This window comes from Gambusia affinis, linkage group LG09 (assembly GCF_019740435.1).
Source record: "Gambusia affinis linkage group LG09, SWU_Gaff_1.0, whole genome shotgun sequence".
Classification (NCBI taxonomy): Eukaryota; Metazoa; Chordata; class Actinopteri; order Cyprinodontiformes; family Poeciliidae; genus Gambusia; species Gambusia affinis.
In genome coordinates this window covers 5,853,146-5,879,876 of record NC_057876.1, presented here as the reverse complement: position 1 = coordinate 5,879,876, position 26,731 = coordinate 5,853,146, and the positions used below count along the sequence as shown (strand labels likewise).

General features: G+C 41.5%; 2 protein-coding genes across 5 annotated transcripts in view; both read left to right on the top strand.

Moving 5' to 3' along the window:
* The window catches only part of gpc4 (glypican 4), a 50,070-nt gene extending 42,257 nt beyond the window's left edge, over positions 1-7,813 (top strand). The window contains exons 3-9 of one of the 2 annotated variants that reach the window (XM_044127453.1): positions 660-1,057; positions 1,390-1,555; positions 3,597-3,727; positions 3,810-3,956; positions 4,032-4,156; positions 4,806-4,978; positions 5,470-7,813. In XM_044127453.1, the coding sequence (XP_043983388.1) occupies positions 660-1,057; positions 1,390-1,555; positions 3,597-3,727; positions 3,810-3,956; positions 4,032-4,156; positions 4,806-4,978; positions 5,470-5,687 (1,358 nt within the window). In that variant the 3' untranslated portion in view covers positions 5,688-7,813. Of the gene's footprint in view, positions 1-659; positions 1,058-1,389; positions 1,556-3,596; positions 3,728-3,809; positions 4,157-4,805; positions 4,979-5,469 lie in introns of both variants that reach the window. The other variant, XM_044127452.1, reaches the window with a different exon arrangement.
* A 1,450-nt stretch (positions 7,814-9,263) lies between these two features.
* brd8b (bromodomain containing 8b) lies at positions 9,264-26,067 on the top strand. Of its 3 annotated transcripts, none has more exons than XM_044127449.1 (19): positions 9,264-9,357; positions 10,003-10,099; positions 11,117-11,186; positions 11,308-11,357; positions 11,459-11,581; positions 11,733-11,813; positions 12,392-12,456; positions 13,493-13,659; positions 13,745-13,936; positions 14,164-14,257; positions 15,698-15,840; positions 16,865-17,300; positions 17,396-17,433; positions 17,515-17,711; positions 18,570-18,662; positions 18,831-18,899; positions 19,010-19,295; positions 21,389-21,433; positions 24,939-26,067. In XM_044127449.1, the coding sequence occupies exons 1-19, from the start codon at positions 9,339-9,341 to the stop codon at positions 24,996-24,998; spliced, it is 2,325 nt and encodes a 774-aa protein (XP_043983384.1). In that variant the 5' UTR covers positions 9,264-9,338; the 3' UTR covers positions 24,999-26,067. The 3 variants fall into 3 exon arrangements, with proteins under 3 accessions (XP_043983384.1, XP_043983386.1, XP_043983385.1); XM_044127450.1 differs by lacking the exon at positions 9,264-9,357 and adding an exon at positions 9,569-9,916; XM_044127451.1 differs by lacking the exon at positions 21,389-21,433.
* The last annotated feature ends 664 nt before the right edge of the window (positions 26,068-26,731 follow it).

Sequence of the window (26,731 nt, the reverse complement as noted above, 5' to 3'; positions counted from 1 at the left end):
TCCTCATTGGTGCATTCACACCAGCTCTCTTTAGTCCGCTTTAATCTAAGACTAATCTCATTTGCCTAGAAAGTCTGGTTGGTTTGGAGAAGTGTGAACTCTGATGCACACCAAAAACGTGAACTCTTGTCCGACTACAAATCTAGGTCTCGTTTCGGTTGACCCGAACACCGAGCGGTCCGAAGACCGCTCCAAAAGCAGGAAACAAGCTTAAAGTGCAGGGCATTCTGGGTAATTACAATCAAAACATTCTGAGAGTCCAGCTCTAGGGTGAGAAATATCTTGTGGTCTTTTGCCAAAGACAAAACAGCTGCTAAAAATCCAACACTATTCCTTTTTGTTTACAGTGCAGTGTGAGAGTGAATCCCAGCACCTGAAAATGTAGCAGATGCTGCAGTTTTGGTCCCCAATTGAGCTGCGTCTACCAGAGTGATGGTGGCAACGGTGGTAGAAGTTTGTCCCGCACTCAATGGGCTGCTGGTTTGATTTGTCTTAGGGCAAAACACTAAACCTTCCTCTGGACTTAAAAAGCACTATACAAATACCGGCCATTTACCATTTTTCTGGACTGTTGGGAGTGAATACAAGTTGTCAAGTTGAAACATTGCTCAGATTGTTTCCGTCATGTCCTCTGAGGCGCATTCTTCTTCTCTCCACAGAGTTCTTCAAGGAGCTCCTGAAAAACTCCCAGACGTCACTGCACAACATGTTCGTGCGGACTTACGGCAAGATGTACATAGAGAACTCCCAGCTGTTCACGGACTTCTTCGCCTCGCTGACCCGCTACTACGTCTCCGGCAGCTCCGCCGTCAACCTGGATTCCATGCTGTCGGACTTCTGGGCCGACCTCCTGGAGAGGATGTTCCGGCTGGTCAACGTCCAGTACGAGTTCAGCGACGCCTACATGGAGTGCGTGAGCCAGCACACGGAGCAGCTGCAGCCCTTCGGCGACGTTCCGCGCAAGATGCGGGTCCAGATGACGCGAGCCTTCGTGGCTGCGCGCACCTTCGTGAGAGGCCTCGCCCTCATGCCAGACGTGGTGAATAAGGTGTCCACGGTAAGCGAACGCAGCTTTTTTGTCTTCACTAAAAAAGGCAGTAGAAGTTGGCCGACCCCTCCCTTCAGAGCCTCTGACTTCATATCTTTTGTGTTTGCGCCAGCTGCGGTTGCAATAGACAGCCAGTCTCAACACAATCCTCTTTGACTGTACTGGTTTGACATGTTTTTCCATGTGATTCATTGATGATTAGATTATTCTGCTTGGTGGACCTAGCCCTATAAAATGAAATGTTTAAGCCGGTTCCCAGTCCAAGTATGCATCTTGGATGAGTTTGTTTCGCTGCGGTTCGGTGAAACACCGCCTTCCTAACAGCCTCCCACCTCCTCCAGGTCAGCGCATCTCCCAGCTGCGTTCGAGCAGCCATGAAGATGTTGTACTGTCCCTACTGCTCCGGCCAAGTGGCCCTGAAGCCCTGCCAGAATTACTGTCTGAACGTGATGCGGGGGTGTTTGGCTAACCAGGCTGACCTGGACACGGAGTGGAACAACTTCCTCGGTAAGAAGACTTCTAACACGACCATAAATCCAGTCTTGTAACCGCAACAGTTTCTGTTTTTATTCCCATTTTCCACCAAAGGTTGATAGAAATTGAATCTTTTGTCACAATCCAGTTCAGACTTTAACTTAAACAGGAACGTTTTGTTTGAAGGTCCTCTTTGTTAGACATCTTGTACAAACATGTGGCTTATTTACTATAATGTAAAGGGAGAGGGAGGGGTGTACATGTGACTGGCTGCAGGATGAAAGCTGTTATTGTTTAGTGTAAACACACTCAGATCTGGTCCATTACATTCAGGGTGGTGCACATCTCCTCTATTCTCCACTCTGTTTATTATGCTCCGCTTTCTGTTTGCTCCTCTTCTGCTGCGGCGTCTCTGCTCTAATTTCACTTATGAGCTGCTGCCACCTAGTGGTAGATTTTAGTAACGGCATGCAAGAGTATACAGTTGCTTTGCAAAATTATGTTCACCCGTTTTCCACATTTTTGGCCTATTACAACTGAAAAAAAAATTATGGATTTTAATTTTTGTAGACCAACACAAAGTAGGGCATGACTAAAATGTGCAAGGAAATTATTTAAAGAATAAATCTGGAGTGTGGTGTACATTTAATATTCAACTAAACAGAATATAGTGAATAATATTAGAGAACAAACAGCATCATGTAGACCAAAGAAATGGCAGAAAGGTCAGGAAGAAAGATGAGTGGACATTTAATTTGAAGTGTTGCATAACAAACATGTGAAACAAAAGGCTGTGTGATAGTTTTTACCGACTAACAAGACTGCGTGAAAGACAACTAACAGTACAAATAACCCTGACTGTTTTTAAATAGACAACTTTTTAGATAAGTATCTCCTCTCAGAAATCATTTCATTTTGATTTTAGATAATTCTTAGAGGAAGAGGACAAATGCATTTCCTGCTCCAGGATTTTGATATTTGTATGATTTAAAAATAAAAAGCACATCATTTACAACCTCATGGCAAAAAAAAATAGTCCTAAAGAAATTCTGCTGTTTTAGTGTCATTCAGTCGTGGCAAATAGTAACCATTCCTTGAGGAAAAAATGACTAACTACTTAGATCTGCGTTTGTTGTTATGTCTATATGTAAAAAGCAGGAACAGGCTGTCCGCGCATCCTTGAATCTTAAATTCATGAATCAAAAAATAAGGCATTAAAATGTCTGAAATTCATTAAAAATTATACAAATTTAAATATGTTTTAAATTTTCTCTTGAGAAGACTGTTTAATCTCATACTTTATAAAGTTTATATTTCTCGTTGGACTTTTCTAGGCAAACATTTGAGTCGCACACAGACCTCTTCATTTAGTTCTGTGACTTGAGGCTACTGCTAATTAGCTGCTAATGTACACGTGCTAGCTAGCTAGCGCTTTTGCATCCATCATTGGTAAAGCCAGTTAGCTGGTTTGTTTTCACCACTGATTCACTTCCGTTGTTACAGTGTTACAAAGTAACGTGTCTTTTGGGCACAAAAGCTTTGGCAGTACTATATGAAATACGCTTTTTTTTTTCTTTTTTTTTTTTTTTACATATTTGTACATTTCTGTTGATTAAAAGTCTTAAATTTCATTCCTATTGGTCTAAAAAGTTTTAAATTTGAGTTGGTGAAACCCTGATTAATTAGTTTACCATGTTTTTTTTGCCATAGTAATTAATGTAGGGGTTGATTGATCAAAGTATATTTCTCTTTAGAATGGTATAGTCAAAGTCTACACTTAATCCAATCGAAAATCCTTGGCTTCATTTGAAATTGGATGTTCTAACTCTCATCCGATCTGAAGCTGTTTTGAAGGAGAAAAATTGGCAGAGCGTTCATTCTCTGTACAAATGCATCCCGCGTTTTTCAAATTAGCTGCTAATTAATATGCAATGTTACATATTCTAAATGTATAGAAACTCTGTCAGCCATTTTCCTTTCACGTTAATGTATTTTTCATGAAAGAGCCGGGTATTTGTGGGTTTCTAGTGAAAAATGAGCTGTGGACTGAGAGTCCTTGCGTTGTGGTTTCCAGATGCCATGCTGGGCCTGGCCGACAGGCTCGAAGGGCCCTTCAACTTCGAGTCCGTCATGGACCCGCTCGACGTCAAGATCTCCGAGGCCATCATGAACATGCAGGAGAACAGCGTGCAAGTCTCGCAGAGGGTCCGCCTCAGCGCCACCGTTTTGTCCAGAACCTCCAAGACAGCAGATTCCATTTTACCGGGCTTCTCTCCTCCCTGAACAGGTCTTCCAGGGATGCGGGACGCCCAAACCCAACAAGGCCGTCCGCTCCAAACGGTCAGGGAAGGAAACGGGCTTCACCGGCCGCTTCCGGCCCTACAGTCCAGAAGCGAGACCGACGACCGCGGCTGGGACCAGTTTAGATCGGCTGGTGAGGAACCGGACAGTGAGCCGCAGCTCTGTGTTTGTCCTGTTGCCTGAAATGTGCTTCGTTTGCGCCGCACAGACCACGGAAGTGAAGAAGAAGCTGAAACACGCAAAGAAGTTCTGGTCGACATTGCCGGAGACGGTGTGCGCAGCGGAAAGGACCGCACCTGGCGATGAGTGCTGGAACGGTACAGCCAAAAGCAGGTAAGGGAAAAAATTATTACTTTTACTGGGTTTGGACGGTGCTGGAAATCCTTGAATTTCACTGAAGAAGTTTTCAAGGTTTGCGAAGTGTTTAGTTTCTGAATAAATTCATTAAAAGTGCTTGGTACTCAAACTGTGCAGTTTGGTAATGAAGTGAATTTTGACTAACAGACTAAATTTGGAAAACGTTTTTTATTGTTGAAGTCAGATATTTAAAGATATCTAAAGTTTTTCCCTCACCTTCTGAAGTGAAATCAGACCAAACCTTTCTTGTTTTAGGTTGGTTAGAATTGCCAGAATTATTTTTTTTTGCTAACATAGACTTTTATTTTTGTAACTTTCTCTAACCCATCAGATGTATAGGACATGTGCATAAGAGAGACATTTCAAGACATAAAATGTTGTTATATTTTGGTTTGCATTGTTCCTGCTGTAGAATGTAGAAAATTATCTCAAGACATTAACAATAACAGCAATAAATGATATGTCTTTGTGAATTGAAACTTCATTTTCTATCATTTTTATTTCCAAAGTCTCCAAACTTACCTTGAAAAGTGCTTGACTTCTATTATGGGAAAAGTGTACACGCCCTGTTCTTATTTACGTTAAATAGGAAACTGTCTGACAATCACACCTCTATCCTCCTTAGATACCAATCGGATGTGATTGGCAACGGGCTGGCCAATCAGGTTTCCAACCCTGATGTGGAGGTGGACATTACCAAACCAGATGTCGTGATTCGCACCCAGATTGCAGTCTTAAAGGACATGACGAACCGGCTGAAAGCGGCGCACAGTGGAAACGACGTGACCTTTGAATTAGGTGAGGGCGCCAAGCCACCTGCACTATCTGTGCCATAACTGATCATCTCCTCTGGAGCTTTATCTATTCTTCCTGCGCAGTCTGGGAGGGTGGAGAGTGTAATTATTTTTCAAAGGAGGAATAAATATGTGAATGAGAAACGTTTCTTATTTTCAGATGTATTTTTCCATTCCTGTTTGTTCACAAAGCTATATCGTCAGATTGAGACATTAGTCCTTTATTCTGGGAAATGTTCTTCAGACGACAGAAGGCTGATTTCGTAATTGTCTTTATGTGGCTCTGAAGGCTCGGATTCATCCATCCTCCCTCTTCTTGTCAGTCTGTTTTCTGTTTTTGTTTGCTTCTATATTTAAACTCTAAACCACCCTAAACTCTTAAAGTTTAGAGTGTCCACTTCAAAGCTGAGCTGAAAACTCCAGAACATTTTGACCAATAGGAACCCTCTTGACCCGACCATTCTGTTTTTGTTTTATTTGCTTTTTCTTTAACAGAGGATGAGGCTAGCGGAGACAGCGAGAGCGGCAGCGGCTGCGACTCCCCGTCGTGCGGCGAGGACGACATCTACATCTCCACCTCGCAGAACCCGGAGAAGCCCAGGGTCAAATCGGTGCAAACAGACTCGTCATCGGCGTCCTCGCGGGGAGGCCTGGCGCCGGCGCTGGCGCTCTGCGGGCCGGCCCTGGCCCTGCTCGCCCCCCACTGGAGATAAAGACCATCAGGACGGGAGAGGAAGAGAAGATCGACCAGGATTACAAGAATGAAGGGGAGCCCTGTCAGAGAGACTTTAAAAAGACTTGCCTTCAGGACCTCAGACTGGGGCGGATGAGGGAGGGGGGGAGAAACTCTTCTTGATATTACAATAACTTCACTATTAACTATTTGTATGTTTGTAAGGACATCAGTGTATGGCAGGTGGATTTTACGTCTGAAAAATCCACCTGTTTTACCCCCCCACCTCACAGTTTCATAAACTTCCTTTAGGTTCTGCTTGCAGCGTTACAAACATATAGCAAATTGTGCCTTTTTTTTTTTTTTTTTTCTGCCCAGCGATATCAATAACAGTCGATGATTGGTTGCCTGTATTGAGACATCTTCATATTTCTGATGATGTACTTGCTGTCCATCACTCGTGGATCATTCATACAACATGCAAACTGTGAATTACTCTGGATAATCAGCCTATCAAATTATTATTTTTTTTACTCAAGCACTCATCACTCAGAATTACAGGAAGGTGTTGCAAAACAGGTGTTCAACTTCCTCCCGGCATTCGTGCGTTATTGTATGTCAGCGTATGTAACACCCTAAACCTTCCCTCTTTTTTTATTTTTTAGTTTTTTTTAGTTCCACACCTTGCACAGCTCATCTCATACCTCATGAATACTCTCAATGCAAGCCGGCGATACGGAGTCAATCCGGAAGAGCCGGCCCCCGTTTCCCCTGGCAACAGCCCAGAAGAAGGTGGCGAGTCACGCCGCCACCCCCGCTGGTCGAGGTAGCTCAGTTCATCACAAAGCGGTCCGGCTCTGTAACGGTCCGAGTCGGGAGAAGTCGGAGCATTTTGGAGTATCAACCGGAGAACGTTTTGATTAAAAAAAAAAAAAAACAACCGGGAAGTTTATTACAGGGTTGTTTTGTTTATCATTATTATTTGGTATGAAAGAATACATTTGGTACTACGGTAGATTTTACAAAATTCTTCCTGCGTCATTCACTCACCCGTTTAATCTACCTACTTTAAAAATCAGTAGCGCATGCAAAATGTTAATGTCTTCATATTTTTTTGGTACTTTTTTTCTTTTTTTTTTTGTTAAAGCAAAGACTGTAGATGTTTTGTAATTTGCGGCCTATCCTCGACATTTCAACCGTAAAATCCAGCGTTTTGTACAGTAACTTATGTCTGTATTTTAACGGGATTGGAAAAGAATGATGCAGTACTAAATTAATCAAAACCAGATGAGCAAAAACATAGGTTGAAAAATTATTTTTAAATCAAGTTACTACATGGATTAAATGGGTTTGAATAACAATTTAGCAAAAAATTGTTGTTTTTTTTGTTTGTTTTTTTTTCTGGTCTGGAAAAGCTACTTAGGAAAAACGTAAAATTAGACCATTTTCCAACTTAACAATCTTGCTTTTGAAGGATTTGATGAAATCTCTATGCAACGGATTGTAAAGTACCGGAGCCTTTATAAGGAAAAACAGCAAGGCTGCGCTTCAGCTTCATTTGCCATTACATTTCCCATGTTTTCATGTTCCGCAAACATTTCTGCGAGGGTTTTGTGCACGCGTCGGAAGAGCAAAGTTGTCAAAGAAACATTCGGAGGAAATGTTTCAGGTGACGATGGTGAATGTTTTTTGTTTGCAGGTCAGGGCAGCAGTGGCGGGTTTCTTTTTTTTTCTTCTTCTTCTTTTTTTCTTGTTTGTTTTTCAGCTGGCAGGAAACGGCCCGGCTGCTGGATGTTTATTTGATCCACAGAGAAATGTCAGTCCCATGACTGAGATAATTAGAAAAGAAAAAGAAAAGTCGAACTTTGACAGCTGTTAGAAATCCTTCCGCCTGCCTCTGGCCCACAAGAAGAGAAAGGACTCCCTCTCTGAGGAGAGGGTGGCTGACTGACTGACTGACTGAAATGTATGAATGATGTGTAAATAGAGAGCAGCCGTTTCTAGATGTCTCTAAAAGAGGCCTTAACAGTACACCAGATTTTTACTTGTCAGAGTAAAAATAAATGTTATGGAAGAAAACGAGATGAGATAGATGTTAAATTGTAAGAGAAAATGTATATTAAACATTTCTTAGTCTTGTGGAAATAAAGACTGCCAATATTTAAATGAGTGTGACTTGTCCTTTTTTTTCCTTTTTGAATTTCCTCTGCTGCTCTGAATCACATCACGTGTGTACTGTGGCAGGGCTGGACTGATATGATATGCGAAGGTACAGCATACGCTAGGATATACGAGTACGTGTTTGTTAAAATTAAAAAAATAAAACGCAACACCCTGCAAGAAAGAGAGTAGTCATGCTGTACCGGAGTAATGGTAAAATAAAAATAAAAATTAATGGCGGCACAGCGATGGCGCAAGGAGTAGAGCACGCGACACATATACGGAGGAATCTTGGGAGAAATGGCCACAGCGTCACAATTCCCATCTAGAAGTGAAAGTGGATGCTGCACTTTATCCAGTCGGAGTGTTTCTCGCAAATACTGGATTTGGTTGTGTAAAAAAGAAAAACAAAAAAGAACACCAAGTCAAAGTACTGGATTTTCTTGTTTCCCAAGAAATCCAACACGACGAGACCCTCTGGTATGGGCGCCTTCGCATATCGTATAAATAATTGCGCCAGAACCAAAAGGGTTTTTTTTATAATATAAATAATGCATGTCACTACTACAGCAATGATCAGCATAATACTAAATTTGTAGCCAAATTATTCTATAATTCACTGCAATAGCTGAAGGTTAAATACAAACTTTAATACCAGCAGGGGTTTTCTGCAGACATTTCAACATTCATTAAACGTAACTGCAATTGTTGAAAGAGAAATGAACTTTGAGATGGAATGCTATGAATTTATGTCCAACAGACAGAAAAAAATTGGAGGTGATGTTGCCGAAAATGTTTATCAGAATTTTAATTTTAATGTGATAGAGGCTTTTGCTTTTACGCAGGCTTTTGACAGCCTTCTGGGATGTTTTACAGATTTGCATGGAAAAGGAAGAAAGATATCACTTATTTTCACATCTCCAAGTTCAAGTATTGAAATGTTCAAATAGCGGATAGAAAGCTAAAATGGATAATAAAAACATTTTTATTTGTGTGGATATTTATAGTATTGATATGTTGAACCGAAACAAAGAAAATATAGAAGATTTCTTAAATTTAATGTGCAGCCTGCAGTCTTTCCTGCAATCACCATGCCCAGTAAAATGACATCTCATAGTGTTGCTTTAATATTGACTAATATAATAGAAATTAAAAACTACTTCTACTTGTCTATATGACTTTTGGATTATTAGTTAATATCACTGACCACCTTCCAGTATTTATTGTACAAACACATTCAATAAATCAGAATATCACTGAAAAAACTATTTATTTCAGGAACTTTTTCACAAAAAATAGAAACAAATTATATAGATTACACGCAGATGGATGTTTGAAAGCCCTTTTTCTGTTAATCATGATTTGAAACAGCATAAACAGTTTTTTGACACTCCCCATGCAAATTTTTGCTTCAGGGCTTGTTTTGTGCGTGTATTATCTCACTGAAAGTCTCGGGAGGACGGCGGCGTGTTGTGTGCATCACCCAAATCTGTCCGGCGGATGTTGTGCCAGGAGTCTCGTCGCAAAAACAATGGCGAGCGGCATTGGCAGTAAGTAATATTATAATATAGTTTTTAATGTTATTCGAGGCTTTTAGGGATCAGTGAAGGCAAAATTACCCAGGGGACTTATTTCACCCAGCTTGTAAAGACATAGCAGCCTCGCTGCCCCAAATATCGCCGCTATATGGGAAGATATGTGTGTGCCCCATGAATGTGTCCCCCCCAAACATTGCTAAACTAACGCTAGAATTCAGACGTTACTCTGCCGTTTTATCTTGGTTGTAAAGTAATACAAGATATTGCCAGCTATGTGTTGATAAGCCGAGTTTAAGTTTCAGTTAAATGAGGAGTTTAATCGTCCTGCAGACAATATCAAGCTAATTAGAGTATTGTGGCTAGCTGTAGCAAGCTAGTTCTGCTTGTTTACGTCAAACATGCTGCGGTTATCTTCGCGTTTCTATTTAAATTGGCAGCTTCCGTTGCTATTAGTAGCCGTTTTATACCCTTACTAAGTTTCCTTATTATCAGATAGAATCTATATTAAAGCTTTATGACTGGTTTAGTTTGTTCTCCATTTACAAATAAAGCATGATGGATATGCAAGCTGGTAGGAACCAATACTTGTCAGAAATGAACAAACATATTAGGTGTTTGTAATCTTTTAAAATCTTTTTTTTTTTCTTTTTGCTACAGAACACAAGATTCTGAATGTGGGACCCACGGAGCCTTGGTCAATCAGGGAGAAACTCTGCCTGGCGTCATCTGTGATGAGGAGCGGAGACCAAAACTGGTAAATCGATGAAAGTATTTGTCATTTATAGTAAATTTGTTCCCTATCAACCATATATGATCAGGGATGTAAGAGAGAAACAAGGTCCATCAAGACGTGCTTAGTTAAATTGTCTGGCTATTAAAACAGGTGATAACCAAGATAATATCTTGGTTAGAGATATTAGAGATATTATCTCTAACCAAGCTTTCCCTGCTTATATTAATTTGAAAATAAATACTCCTAAATATCACCAAGCTATTTTACAGTAATTAAAGTCAAAAAGGACTTAAATGATCTGATTTGATATTACTGCCTTTGTTTTCATTGCTAAAAAAAATGTGTATTGTGGAAAAAGACAAAATAATTAAAATCTTGTTTTATTCTCAATGTCTTCCACTCAAAACCAAAAATAGAATGTAGGACAACCATTGGTGTCTTCTCACCTCGCCTTCTCCCCTACACAATAAGAGTATACATTCGGGTGTGAAATATATACATTACATACGCCACACAGGCCCCCCTGAACACACAGAAGGTCACAAACACATAACATTCGAAACAACATCACAAGTGCATAAAAGAAAACACACACAAAGGATAAACTAAACTGCAGCAACAGGAAAAACAATTGAAATACCTAACAGTAACGACTAGGGAGTTTAATAAGTCGGCCACCACGGCTTCTTTCCACAAGAACAGGGGTTGAAGTTGAAAGAGGCTCTCCAGATGGACTCAGCTAAAGAAAACCGCAGGTCCTCTTTTGGAGCCGAACGCAGGCCCAACAAAACCCAAGGCAGTCGATCCATCCAGCTGTTATCCACCAACGATACCCGTAATGCAGCCTTTCTCCCCTTCACAATAAAAGTATACATTTTGGTGTGAAATATATACATTGTATATGCCACAATACAGTCATTATTATTTCTTTTTTATTTCTAAGATGTTATGCATTTACTTTATTTCTTAGTCCCCCTCCCCCTTCGGAGGTCAATAAAGTGTTATTATCTTACATTTTTTACCTTATTTGTCTTCCAGGGTGTCTGTGAGCAGAGCCATCAAGCCTTTCTCAGAGCCTGGTCGTCCTCCCGACTGGTTCTCTCAGAAGGTGAGAGAGACGATAAGCCACTACGTTCTCCCTCTCTCTTCACCTCCCAGCCACAGAAGTCACTCCTGTTGAATTGTATTCTCTCTAGCTAACTTGGCTAATTTCCTGTTTTGCTTCTCAGCACTGTGCCTCACAATATTCCGAGCTGCTGGAAGCCACGGAAGCTCCAAAGTGAGTCCTTCGGCGCAGCGTCGTCACCGTTGGACAAATCTGACTCCTAACTTTTCCGTCTTAAAGCGACAGGCGCTCTAAACATCCTCGTCTTGTTCTAGGCGTAAGCGTGGGGAGAAGGGCGAGGTGGTGGAGACCATCGAAGACGTCATCGTCCGCAGGTTGACCACTGAAAGGATCGAGGAGCTAAAGAGACTACAGCGAGACACGCAGGAGCAGTACAGGTAGGTGGACATACTGATACACAGTGTACTGATTAGTGCATTAATTCAAAGTTACTGCTTTTATTGCAGCGAATGAAACTAAGTGTAAGAGAAACTCATGATGGCGCAACAAAAGTGACTTCCTCTGTATTTGTTGTCCTTGTCCTGACAGGAAGCTGAAGAAGGAGGTGGAACTGATCCAGACGGGTCACATGGACTCCCAGCTCAAGGATCTGTGGGCAGAAATCACACAGTGAGGCTCCTCCCCTTTTTAGCCCCTCCAGGATGTTGCCATGCTTCCTTGTGATTGTTGTGATAACAATTCCTTTAAATATCTGAAACGCAACAGTGAGCACAACCTCTGTACGGTAATTAAAAGGGATCGGATTTCACTGCTAGAACACAAACTCTCACCAAGTATCTTCGGTCTGGTTTCTAGTGCAAATATCTTAAATACTTGAAATAAGACAAAGCTAACTTGCAAGTAACTTTTCAGCAATATATAGGAGTTTGTTTTAAGTTAATAATTCCTTAATATTGATGAAAAACTTCTGGTTCCACTACCAGATTATGTCACTTAAAACATGTGAATAATATCTTGTTACTGAGAGCTGCCCAGGGTCAGCTCTTATTTACTGGCCTCTTCCGCTTCTGCTCTTAAAATCAACCTTTCTAGAATTTTTAGTTCGTTTTCCAGCAGAAGTCGTCACCCTCAGCTCTGAAGCGAGGCTAATGTTATCACAGTCTTTACAGCAAGCCAGCCGTCCTCATTTCCTTTGCCACGCCTCACATTTTAAACTTTGCGTTTGTTTTTTTTTTTTCCGACTCCAGAAAGAAGAAGCAGGAGGAGGAGGAGGCAGAGCAGAAGAGGAAAGCCACAGAGATGGCCTACCAAGGTAGGTCCAGAGCGTTCACTGTGAACGCCGACCGATCGGCCTTCCTGCTGCTCCCACTGGGTTTAAGACGGGAAGCTGCAGGCCGCGGCTGCAGCTCGGTTTACGTCGCAGCAAATTCAGCCCTAAAGTCACACAATGAGTTCTCAGAGGAATTATATAAATACTAAAACGGGGCTGTCCAGACTTTTTGTCACACAGGCCAAAATTGCCAAGTCAAAAGAAGAAATGGGGCGAGAGAAGAGAAGAGAAAAAAAATTTCAATGATTTAATTAATTAATTTGTTTGTTGGTTCTTAAAAGCAGGATTTCGGTCCCATCTCTTTCGAAACGCTTGCTAATATTTAGCCGAATTTAATGAATGAATTAAAAGCTGGTTTTTGGGTGCAGCGAAGTCGACTTCTCAGTGGAAATGTCTGGATGGATGTGGTTCTGCTCCTTAGAAGAGTTTGCATGACTTTGTCATACTGAACATTTTCCTTTGTAGGAAAACTAATAATTTTACCTTAAATAAAAACAAAACATTTAATAAACAAATTTGTATCTTTTTTTACATGCAGTATTTTAACCAGGTGGAGCTAAATTTAGTAAGCTTAAGGAGTTTTGGGTTTATCATAGTTACAAACCTTTTTTTTTTTTTTTTATCTCTTAAAAGCAAATTGTGCTCATGTTTTTTTGTAGAGTTTTGGATTAATTACTGCTCTGAGTGCGTTTTTCTGTCAGCAAAAGGACTTTTTTTGAATTTGTAAACTTCTGTTAACGATTAATCGATTACTAATTCAGTTGCCGATTATTTCAATGATCAATTCATCACGATTAATCCGACTAATCGTGTCCAAAATTTGCCACCAACGAATTTTAGGTTCCGTCTGTCCAGCTGTAAATGTACCAGGATGTATTGCTTCCTGTCTCCTTTGGCCTGTGTGAAAAATATTTATTAATGATCCATGACTGATTATTAATGTAGCAGCTTTCTGAATTCCTCATGTAGAGATGTAAAGTTGCTCCTTTCTACTCCCCCCCATGTGTGTGTCACACAGCGCGTCAGGCGATGAAGAACACGCCGAAGCGCCTCCCCAGCGTGACGGTCCGCTCGCCCCTCGGGGTCAGCCCCTCGACCCACGACGCTCAGGCAGACTCCGTGGCCCCCACGCCACCCATGGACACCGAAGGCGTCCCCTCGGAGGACACGGCTGTCCACTCAGCGGTAGGAAACCGTTCAGCCAGACATCAGGTGTAAATTTGCCAGAGACTCAACAAGACGAGTGACTCCCTCTGCCCGTCTCCGTCAGGCTCAGGGGGTGGGCGTGTTCCTGCCGGCAGCGGAGCCTCCGGTGTCGGGGCCAAAAGACGGAGGCCTGGCTCCTCTGGCGGAGGACTCGCCTCAGAAGAGACTCCTGACGCAGAAAGCCACGCCGCCGCCGTCGCCTCTGTTATCGGAGCTGCTAAAGAAAGGAAACCTCATCTCAGCCAGCCCACGCCTTGTGAGTGCTAACAAAATAACAACAACCAAGAGACACACTGGCGATTAATCGGAATTGAATTAGCAAATTTTGGATTTTGAAAGTAGTTGTTTGACAGTTTTGACTTGTATGAATTATTCTGCGTTAAATTATTTCAACAACCTTTGGAAGGAAAGTTGTTGAAATGTAAGGATTTGTATTTGTTTCTATTTTTGTCCTGGTGTATTTGATGTATTTTTTGGCCTCAGGTATCAGAAGGAGATACGACGACGAGTTTAACCAACGGTGTGCAGACGGCAGCCGCAGCTGCTGCTTTAGCCCCCGGTCATGAAGTCTTCACCGGTAAGCAGACTCAAACGAAAGCTTGTGGATGCAGAGGCATTTTTTAGCCCTGTGAGGATTCAAGGAACTGTTGTCATACCAGCTCATATGGTACAAAATAGCACAAAATTCAAACTCTGGTCCCACTTTAAGAAGCATAATAAATAGAGAAATAGTTAAAAAATCAATTCTGAAATCATCTATTATGAAGCTAACGGCTAGTCCAAGAAGACCTAAGATTATTTAGCGACTCCAATGCCAAAAATATCATGTTTTATGAGCCCTTAAAACCACAGTCATGTTAGCATTCAGTTGATGTTTTTCTTTTTAATTATAAGCTGATAATTATTTACACTGGAGATGGAGGTTAGAGTTTTATGCATCACCAGTGATCTTCCTACTTGAAACGCTTGTGTGTAAAATGTTTCAAGTATGGTTTAAAAATAAAATAAAACATTTTTTAGAACAAAACTTTTTTTTCCGATTTTACTCGCACGAAAAAATTTCCTCACTTTTCTCTGAAATCTTTTTGTTTTACAAATGACAGAAAATATCCTTAAAAACTGGCTTTTGTTTCAATAATTACTTCTGGGAGTTGATCTGAATTCAACGACAAAATAAATAGAAGCTGTAAAAAACGCTCGTCAAAACAAGATGGCCGTTCTTTGGTGGGCTAAGATCACTCTGGAAACCCAGGAAGTGCATCAGTGAGAAAAATAAAATTCATATTTTCCAAAAATTTTATTTTCAAAAACAAAACAAAAATTGTTCAACTGATCAAATTGATTTATCAAATTTGCTGCGTAGTACAAAATATTCCAGTGATTTAAGTGAGACACCGTTTTATTGGCTTGCTCTGATCAGACATGAGTCACATGCTTGTCCTCAGGTCGTGTTTCACACAGGAAGATCATTGGTGGCGCACAGCCTCCAGCTTTCATTTCCTGTGTAAATAAGAATCAGTTTTTGCATAAATAATAAAGTTAAATTTAAAGGTTTATAAAATAGTGTTGACATAAACCACTCTGAAGTTAAGAGTCTGTAGTTGCTTAATGCTGGGAGAGGCAGACATTTTCTACTGAAGTCCAGTAATTTAATTATTTATTACCATTTAACAGAACCTCACTTCAAAACTCTTGAACTAATCCTTTAAGGTACTTCATAAATCAAGTGAATACTTCCTGCTTTGCTTATTTCATAGCATAATTATTGTTGGCAGACCGTCTTCTATGATCTGTCAAACCCTTCTTGCATTCTTACTGTTTTTGGATAAGAATATCTTGAGATGGCAACTCTGTACTCATGTTATTGTGAATAAAGTAAAACGGAAAAAAAAAAAAAAATTCACAGTAAACGGAGCAGCTTGAGTGGGTTTAGCTTGACCTGTTGGGTAATCAGAATGAACTCTGAATAAAGTGTAAACGTATTTGCATTTGTCGATACTTTAATGTCTGTTTGTAGAGGGCGATGCAGACGCGGCGGTGAAGGCAGAGCTCAGCGAGGAGACGGGGCTAGCAGATGAGGATCTGGTAGCTGTGTCGTACATGGGGGACGAGCTGGACCTGGAGACCGTGGGAGACATCATCGCCATCATAGAAGAGAAGGTACGGGCGTGTCTCAACAAATAAATGCTTTCAAGACTCAGAATGTAAATATGACGGCCTTACAATGGCCGTTTATCTCAACAGAATGGGTTTGAGGGATTTAGGGCTGTCATCATTTCATGTTTACACGCTGTGGCTGTTTGAAAAAATAACAAGAAACAGAAACAAACAATCCATACGCTAATGTATAACATATTAGCTCTGGTTGAGTTATTAGGTTTGAAAAAATAAAAAGGAAGTAAAAGATAAAGTCATGCCACAAAAAAACTTTATGAAAGTCAGACGTTCTCAAAACTTTCTCATAAGGGAAGAAGACGATATGATTATAGAGTCCCTTTTCTAAACTATTTGTTTTAGGGATGAAAAACAATCGAGTTACAATTCATTGTCGATTAATGGTTTATTAGATGGAAATTAGTTCTAATCTATTAACAAGTGAAGTCCATTAGATCTTTTAGGGTTGTAGTTTGACCTCCATGCAGCAGAGGGCAATGCTGGTCATCCTAAAGCGGGTCTAGTTGTAAGAAAAACAAAGATGGCGGCCATATTGGGATGAAAAAGAGAAATGGACTTTTTGGACGCAATCCAGTGTGGGATGCAAAATGAAAAAACAAAAAAATTTGAAATTAATCTTAGAAATATTCTAGAGAAATCTTGTAACCTTATAAGGTCTAAATGTCAGAAATTTGGAAGAAAAAATAGAAATGTCGTAAGAAGTTGAAAATTTGTGAGAAGAAAAAAACAGAAACTTTTAGATTAATCTCTGAAATTTTCTAGGAAAAGCATGTAAATTTCTGAGCTCCAAAAGTGGAAAATTAACAATTAAAAAAAAAAAAAATTCTGTTTTTTTTTTTTTTTTTTCTAGAAAATTTCTGAGTTTCCTTAGTCAAAAATGTCAACCGCATGTCTTCCCCCTCGCTCACAGCCTCCTTTCTTGTAGATTCACTATCAAATTAAAGGCCACTGAAGCCAAAAAAAATCCTTAAAAGAAATAATTTTTCTTTTTCTCTGTTCGTTGTCGTAGGTGGATGACTCGGTGGAGGCTTTAGACGCCGCCGCCGTGGAAGCAGCTCTGTCTCTGTGCGAGGAAGCCGTCTCAGAAGGCCACACCCTCCCTGGGCCGTGGGAGACGCAGGACCTGAAGCCGTCGGAGCCTCCGGTCCAGCACGCCGCCTCGGCGCAGGAGAACCAGGACGCCTCTGCCGCACCAGCTCCGTCTTCCGGCGGCCCGGAGACGCAGAGCCAGCCCGACATCAAAAAGGAAGAACAGTTCAAGGGAAGCGGCGAGGGAACCGAGGCGGCAGGAAGCGACGTCAACTCTTCGCTGGCTTCCGACGACGGCGCGGCAGGAAGTGAAGTCGCAGAGGAGGCGGTGGCCGGGGCGAAGGAGGCCGCCGAAGCTACAGTGAAGACTGAAGGAGAGGATTGGAGCCAGCCGGAGCCCAACCCTCCCTGCCTCGGTGGGGAGCACGTCTGGATGTTTATGCTCCGACACAAAGCTCATGTTTGCTTGTCCTTAAACTGTTTTTTAAAAAACTTGTTTTCCCCTCTGCAGACTCAGAAGACAGCTCCGTGTCTGGGAAAGAGTGCAAAGTAACCCACATCAACACGTCAGCATCCACTGACGGCGCTTATTTACATGGAAAACCCGACTCCGTTTGTTTTTCTCTGGAGGTGAAGGAAGAGGAGGGAGGGAGCGAGGGCGACCCGGACGACGGGATGGAGCTGAAGGAGGACTGCGGGGAGGGCGAGGGTCCGTACCTGTCCGAGGTGGAGAGGGCCGCCAGCGAGAGCGAAGACGGCTACGGCCCGCCGTCCCAGCGCTACACCGTGGATTCCCTGGCCAGCAGCCCAGCCTCCTCCTCCCAGCTGTAGGTGCAGGGTCAAAGTTGCACTAAAAATCTAATTTATAAAATCTAAATCACAACAAGCTCGTTTAAATACTTTTTGCACTTTTCTATAACTTCATTTTCATTACAAATGTTCACAAAACCTTCTCGATATTTGGCTAATGTTGAAAAAGCACAATTTCGCCATAGCTGTGTTCCCATTAAATATTAAACTGTTACAATCGCAGGTGAATAATTTGGTCATGTAATAATTTATTACAAAAAACACGCCACACATTTTCTAAATACTTCCTGTCGTCTTCTTCATGGTTTGTGAAAATGGCAACATCCTGTTGTTGCTCACATGACTTCTGTTTCTAATGCAGTTTTGCAAAATAAACCAATTTCAATACGGTCACAATCCTAGTGCTAAAACATTTTTCTATTAAGCAAATTTATGTTTGAAATGTCAAGTAAATTGCACAAGTATATGACCAATGGTAACGCAGCTGGTGTTCCACTACATATTTCCAATTATTGCTATATATATATAACAGCAATATTACATAGTACTATAATATAATAGTCGCTTATTAATCGGACAAGCGACTATGGCTCAAAAATAAAATCTTTGGATAAGTATTTCTACCAATTATTATTTGTCAAACTTATACCAAAGTGTAACTTCACAAGTTGCTCAACATTTTAATTTTATGAATTGGAGTAAAACACGCTTGTCGCACTAAATTGTTGTGTTGGTTGTCTCTGGTTGTGCTGACATCATTCTGAACTATGGAAATCCAAGGAGTTGATTGGTGGGGGTGGATTCACAGTTTCCAGAAATTAAATCTTAACACAGTCTCTTTTTCTCTCTGTCTCTCTCTGTCTCATGTGCATCAGCTCCACGTGTGGTGAAGACCAAGAGGCCGTCCAGGCGCAGAAAATCTGGAAGAAAGCCATCATGTTGGTGTGGAGAGCTGCAGCCAATCACAGGTGATACTTGTTGTCAAGCATAGAGACTAAATAACGTCACACACTGCCAGCACTTCCCTGTTAGCCACATTTAGCACGAGTGTTTTCTTTGTTTTTGTCTTAATTGTCAGTGGTGGAATTGATTTTAGTTTTAGTTTAGTATTAAAGCAGATGTGATGCCGGTTGCAGGTACGCCAGTGTCTTCTTGCAGCCCGTGTCAGACGACATCGCCCCGGGTTACCACAGCATAGTGCACAGGTCAGAAAACGCAATGCCCATTAAAGATCTGCTTTTCAGCGAACATACGATAAACAAATATACCCATTTCTTTTCTCTTTTTCTTTTTAATCTAAATAAATCCCACGCAGACCCATGGACCTGTCGGCCATAAAGAAGAACATCGAGTCCGGCGTGATCCGCACCACTGCCGAGTTCCAGCGAGACATCATGCTGATGTTCCAGAACGCCATCATGTACAACTCGTCGGACCACGACGTGTACCACATGGCGCTGGAGATGCAGCGCGACGTCCTGGAGCACGTCCAGCAGTTCCTGGCCACCCAGCTCATCATGCAAACCTCGGAGAGCGCCATCTCCGCCAAGAGCCTCCGCGGCAGGGAGGGCAACCGCAAACCAGGGGAGCCGGCCGAGAAGGTGGGTTGAGGAGAAGGAGAAGGAGGAGAAGGAGCTCACGTTGCTAGGCATTTGAAGTTATAAACCGTGTTTGTAGGTGAAAAACTCCCCAGAAACATAATCACTCTGCTCTCAAAGAGGGTAAAACCGGAGGACGCATCAAAAAGCTAATGATTAATTTATTTATTGGTTAATCGATTGTTCTGACAATTAATCGGATTAAAAAAATGGCACATTTTACAATTTTGTTTTATTTAACCACGTTCTTATACATTAGAAATACTATGAAGGATGCAAATGAGTTAGTAGTTCAATTCCTTTTTTTCAATAAGAAAATAAACATTGTCTAGCCTGAAATCCAGTCTTTTAGTAAATCTGAATGACGTGAAGCTAAAACCGCCACCCAAGGAGTTTTGGCAAAAAGAATATTTAGACAAAGATTTCTTTTTATCTTAAATGCAAAATGTATATAATTTTTGAACAGTTTTGCATTAATTACTGCTCTGAATATGTTGGAGTTTTTTAGGTTTTTTTTTTCATCAAATGGCCATTTTTGGACCTGTATATTCCAGTTAACGATTAATCGATTACTGAATTAGTTGATAATAATGTCATAAATCTTCTAATCGAGATTAATCAAGATTAATACAATTAATTGACACATTTTGAGAAATATCATGTATGGATGAGATTTTAGTCATCTGTTGCATTAAGATCACATCAAATGATCTATTTGAAAGATCAGATGTTTCATCAGGCGCCGATGGAAAAGCCTGTCATTCTGGACAGACGATGGAACCCTGCACATCTCACTGCCTGTACTTGTTTTGTAATTTAAAGTGCTTTTACTTTGGCTGGCAGTTTATGCGTCTTTTAAAATGTAATATGACCAATAAACGCAACATTTTAATAATGTTTTTCCACTTTAATAATAGAAAGAAAAATTCATCAGCTGTAGAAAATTTAACAACTATTAAGCCCAATTATTTCTCGTTGCTTTTGTGGACCAACAGCAGTTTTGTTTTTATTTTCTTTCGCGAGACAGATTCAGTTTAAATAAATGTCATCAGTTGCTGGGTAAGTCCTTGTGATGCAGCCTGGACATATGAGAGAAATCCTGACCGATAGGGGGGTGGGAGGGACAGCAAGCTCAGTATCGGTGAAAACAGATTTTTATGTTGATTTATGTTTGTGCAACAATATTGTAAAGCTGTTTTTATTGAACATAGTCTAACTTTGATGACAGATCTTTGTTCCTTCCGTCACCATGTGTATTTTAGTAGTATAACCAGGGGCGGTTCTTTCCATGTGGACAAACCTCCTAAAGATGACCATTAAATTTAGACCATGAGCTGCACATGAAAGAACAACTAATAGCAAACTCCCTCCTTTTTGGTGGTTGTTTCTATTTATTGGGTTGTGCCGCCCTGGGCAGAAAGCCATGTCACCATAAACCGCCACTGGGTCCTCTTTTCTTTTTTTTCTGTTCTTCTCACATTCAGACCTAGAAGTCAGTAAAAGTTTGGCAGGAATCCATTGTTTTTGCTTCCACATGCACATCAAAGTTGGACATGCCTTTGTTGCATACCTGTGATAAGTTTGTTCGCTCTGCTTGTTGCCCGCTGCCTCGTTGCTGAACGATCGTTGCCGACATCCCAGTTGATGCGTGTCCTGCATGTTTGGCTGCAGCTGTTTCTGTCTCCGCCTGCATGCTCGTGTGTCCGCGGATCACTTAAAGCAGGACTTCCTTCGCGCAGCTCCATTATTGGAGCTAGACGTGGGAGTCTGGGGGGAGGGAGAGGGGGGCGTCTCCTCCTCAGCGAGGATCTTTGAATGAAAAAAATCTGTATAATTTGATGGGAGTTGTGGTGGAAATTTCCGTATTCACCTGCTTGCCTTGTAATGTCAAATCTGAGCTTGCTAAAGTGTTGACATGTCATCCTGATGTTTTGTGGATATGTGTGTTTCTGTGCTTCCCACCTGATGAGGTCCAATCCCCCCCCCACCCCCCCCCTCTCGGCGTCTCGTCTGACTGGACCTCCAATGAAACTTGCTTTCTCACGCCTGTGTGTCTTTGCTTTCTCTTTTTCACTCCAATGTTTGTCCTCCTACAGGACAGTGTCCCAATGGCCTCTCCTGCTTTCCTTCTCTCTCTCTTTGTAAGTATTCAGGTTCTTCCCTCAGATCTCACCAGAACCAGGTCTGAGCGCAAACATCACTCACTCCGTCCACATGTGACACTTTTCTTCTTCACTGGCACCAAACACTAAACAGATGCAGAGATCAACCAGTTTTACACGTACAGTGCAGGGATGCAAGCAGTTAGTCGATTTACGCTTAATTGACGATCAATGGTTTGCTAGATTAAAATAAGTTCCAGTCGATAAACAAATTTCGTCCGCCTAGTTCGGGGGTGTCCAACTCATTTGCACCGGGGGCCAAAATTCAAAACACACTTTAGGTCGCGGGCCAAAATAAACATTTATTGAAGACACTAAAACTGTTTTTTTTTAAATAAATATGAATAAAACAGACAGGAATGTTCAGGAATACATAAACTTTAAACTTGAAATAACTTAAAATATCTTGCTTTCCATAGAAATCTATCCTGTCAAAATTATACAAGTCAGAAATACGAACATGCTGCAAAAGACGCCTGGAATAAAAAAAAATAAAATAATTAAAAAAAACAACCTGGAAATATAAACAAAATTTGTGCTTTTCAGCAATAACAGAATCAAAGCATTCAGTTTTCTTTGCTCTTATGCCATTTTGTCTGAGCTGGATGCTTGTAATCTTTTTTTTTTTTTTTTTGGCAACGAACGTATTAGGAAACTCTGTTGTGCCGACCTGGTTCGGCATTACTTGGCAATAAAACATGGGGCAGGTTGCACTGGTGCATTCGTGTCTCCCATAAAAGCAGCTTCCCTTGAAATGCCTTCACTGCGTCGTACATGTCGGTGATCATGCAGCCTGGAGCTGGAGGTTTAAGGCGTTGAGATGAGCTGTTATGTCAGCCAGAAACACCAACTCGCATTTCCACTTTTTATCCCACAAAACGGTTGAGTCTGTGGGATGAACTGACAGATTTCATTGCTGAGCTCAAAAACTCTATTGAGAACTCTTCCCCGACTTACCCAACGTACCTCTGTGTGATAAGGAATGTCGGCAAACTCTGAGTCTCTCTCCCGTAGGAAGGACTGAAATTGCCGGTGATAAATTTTCCAGTTTGCGTCATTACATGGTCCATCTTCAGGACTTTGCCACATCGTCCTTCCTGGTGTATAACGCAGTGATATGCTGTTAACTCACCAGTACAGCTCTCCTCCTGCATCTTTACTCGCATTCTTCCCTCTAGTCCACTGTTTTCACCGCACATAGCCGGTGCTCCATCAGTTGTAAGTCCAGGAAGTTTGTCCCGGGGCAGTTTCATGTCGGTTACACTTTGACATACGTTTTCAAAAATGTCTTTTCCGGTCGTTGTCCCGTGCATCGATTTAATGTCCAATACTTCCTCTGTAACTTTCAAATGGGAGTCCACTCTCTGGATGAAGGTGGCTAGCTGTGGAGGTGTCAGTCATGTCTGTAGTTTCATCCACAGCAAGAGAGTGTGCAATGAAGTCTTTGCTTCTTTCACTCAACCGTGTTCTTGAATCAGTGGCCATCTCACAAACTCCATCAGCGACTGTATTTCTGCTCAGGCTTACATTTACCAGCATCTGCTTTTTGTCTGGACATACGCCGTCACACACCTCCATCATGCAGCTCACCCTCGGCGAGTGGCCGGGCCGCTCTGGCGATCTCCTCCGCCACGATAAAACTTGCTTTCACAGCAGCTTCACTTTGTGATTTTGCACGGGTAAAAAAGGCGTCTGCTGAAGTGTCAGATTCTTCTTTAACTCTTCTACTTTTCGTATCTTCTGCTCTGCATTCAGGTCTTTCGGGTTATCCTGATGTTCTGTCTCCTACTGTGGCTACTGCCACAGTAGCACCACAAATGAGACAAACGGGTTTACCGGCAATGTCAGTAAACATAAACACAGCCTCCCATCGGTTTTGAAAGGCTCTGTTTTCAGAATCAACTTTTCTCTTTGGCATCATAAAGGGCTGGCTTCAATAACTTGCAGACGCTAGACTTTATTGGTGCGGAAAGCGTCTGGCAAGGCAGCTGAAGCACTGCATTATGGGATCTGTAGTTTATTGTGTTACCAGCGTTTCATATCGCCGGGCCATTAGTAACAATAATATAAAATGATCTCGCGGACCGGATGTGGCCCGCGGGCCTTGAGTTTGACACATATGGCCTAGAGTTTCTCTTAGGGCTGTAGTTTGCCCGCCAACCAGCAGAGGGCGCGGCTGGTCATTCTTAAGCAGAGCCAGTGCTGAAGATGGCGGAGTCGTCATAACAGAACAATTAAGAGAAACGGTCCAAACAGAGTCCAGTGTGGGAGATAAAAATGGACTTCATGCGGTTCTGTTGAGAAATATAAACACTGTTTGTGCTCTTTAAGCGCTCATTTGGCCGTGCTACATGGTGAAGCAGCATTTTCTTAAAAAATTACTGACGTGTGTTACGAAGGCGGAGGGTATAACGCAGGAAAAATATAACAAGTTGGAGGATTTTTAAAAAAACACCATAATTTCAATCAACATAATTTATTTTTGAGTGTTGTTGTGAGTTAATTAAATTAATCGAGCGAAGTTTTAACATAAATTCAAAAGCAAGCACACACAGTACTTCTGTGTGAATATCTCTCTATTCATAGGGAATTAAACGTTTCGCATGTTTCCATCTTTTATGTTTCTATTGAGCAAACTAAGTGGTTCTGTTTGGTTATATTTTAGAAATATGCCCAACTTTAATGAGAGAGAAAACCACAAATTTTATTTGAGATCAGTAATAACTTCGGCTGAGACTAAGTGTATTTGTTACATATTCAGCATAATATGACAAATTAGCCCTTTATGTTATGGAAAGACGGTCAACACTTGGTGCAAGAGAAAATGGACGCGTATCAATTATTCGTTACATTAACTCGTTAATCGATAACTTTTATCCTAAATACGGTGCCTGAAACGTTTCACATTTTCTCCGCTTTTGATTAAAACCAAAAAACGTTTTATTGGGATTTAATGTGACCGGACCAACACGTAGCTGTAAGGTTTTGCAGTTTTTTGGTTTTGTTCAGCATGACTTTGCCTTTTGTTTTGGTTGATGGGGAAACAGTCACGCAATGTGTCAGGCTGTTGCTGCTCCAAACACTGAGGCTCATAAACCAGCCATCATCTCCAGACATGAACAGAAGTCTAGCTTCTGTTTCCACATAGTTTAATCACATCACACACACAAACTCCCCTGTACCCTCTCATCATACAAGCTCCCAGCCCACGCCGCTTTCCTGTTTTTTCTTTTTTTTTCCACATGCGTTTCTCAGTGTCTCTCTTTCTCTGCATGCTCTAATTTCTTTTCTTCTATTTTTTTTTATTTTCCCTTTTTCAGCCATCCTTATTTTTCTTCCGTTTTGTCCGTCGTGTGGGGAGGAAGCCCTCCGAGGTTGGACCATGTCGTGTTTTTGTGCGGATCTCGATCACGTAACGAGGTCTCCGATCTTTTGACCTTCGCGCCTTGACGCAATGATTTCCTTTCTGTCTCTCCCACTGCAGGATGGAGGCACCAGGGGTCGCCGTAGCGCCATGGAAGCTGACCTCAAAATGAAGAAGTAGCTTCCGGGATGCTTTTCTGGATGTGGCTGACGTCTCTGTGGCCTGGTTGTGTCTGATGGGGCTAGTGTTCAGCTCCTCCAAATTGCAGCCCAGTGCGTAGCGTCGCGTATCTGGCCAGGGTCCCGAGTAGTCATTTCCGTTTGATGAAACTGAATGAAAACTTTCTAACGAGAACATTTTCACCAGCAGCTGCTTGTTTGGGATCAGCAATCAACGGCAGGTTTAGTCCTGCCTGCTAGATTGGATCCTACTCAACATTTTATGTTAGTACAGTCTGTCTGAGTCTGTCCTGCACCTGACTGTGACTGTGTCCTCTGAAAGGTGGATGTAAAGACACTGGATGGCAGCAACGTTGAACGTGACGTTCTTAGGATTTAATACCCGTTTTATTAGCTCTGCATGTTGGACCAATGCCACACAGGACCAATTAATCAGTTTGGGCCATGTTGAAGGATAATTCACTGGGCATTTCTTCTTTTCCTCTTTATTAATGTTTCCGATCTTTAGGCCACGGCATACATTAGCATGTTTTAGGGTACCGAAGATGCATATACCTTTAAACATCTGCAGATCTTTTTCCAGAGCATGACTTAGGTCAAGAGAACACTTCAGTCATAAAGTTACACTTCAGGTTAAAACTCATTAACTGTATTACATTAAACTGTTAAGTTTGGATCTGCAGTTAGTCCTTGCCAACAGGATTTGGTTTCATCTTTAGAAGTCGGCTATGAAAACACAAAGTCTCTAAAGGATCCTCCTTCCTCCTGCTGATACCAAGCAAATTTAAACCTGATGAGCTCTGAGGATTTTGCTAAAACAAGTATATGCTCATTTTATGAAACAAGGTGAGCAAAGTTCATTATTGCTGAGACTACTCATCCCTGATCATCACTTAGGAAGTAGCCTGTGTGTGTGTGAGTGTGAACACTCTGTAAATGGCATAAGAACATGCCGGTGTTGTGGTAGAGTACAAAGTTGAGTTTTGTACCTGAGAAGGATCATATAGTGAGGGTATGTATGTTTTTTTGGTGTACATTTGTTAAATAAAAGATCTGATTTAAATGTAAAACGGGCCAAAGTGGTTTGCTTGTTTTTTTTTATTTTACGTTTCGTTTTAGAGTTGTGACTGAGCTAGCATACTGAACTGGTTTCTATGAATAGCAGTGGTGTGTAACAGTTAAAGTATTTTAAACAGGGTTGAGGTTTTCCATCACATGATAGTTGCCTGTTCTTGTTCTGTGGGAGGAGCAGGTCCAACCCTGATTTGGTTATTCTGCTGTATCCACTTTGCAGCTAAGGTGAGCAGAACCAAAGCCTAGCCTAGGACTAAAACAGCAATGACCTCATTTCCTGCAAACTAGTATGACCAGTGCTAGTCCTTGAGGCAATAGTCTATATCCTTTAGATTAATGTCTGCACCGAATTGCTTTAGAGTTCAGTCATTTAATTTATGAAGGGATGCAACAGCTGTTGATGCATTCATTTAAATACATTTGCTTTAGATGGAGCTTTCCCTCCAAGTATTAAACTAAAATTTGGTCATGCCATTTTTTTTTCCAAAGTTGACTAGCCCATCTTCAAGCTTGTCACTTATCCAGAGTTTATATAGGTTTCAAATAAGTTTTAAGACCCCTCAACAGATGGACAAATGTATAACAAAGCTAAAATTTCTGGGGACTCGCATGACACGGTTCTCTAGCATTAGCTTGTTACGGTAACCTCAGTGTCGAGTC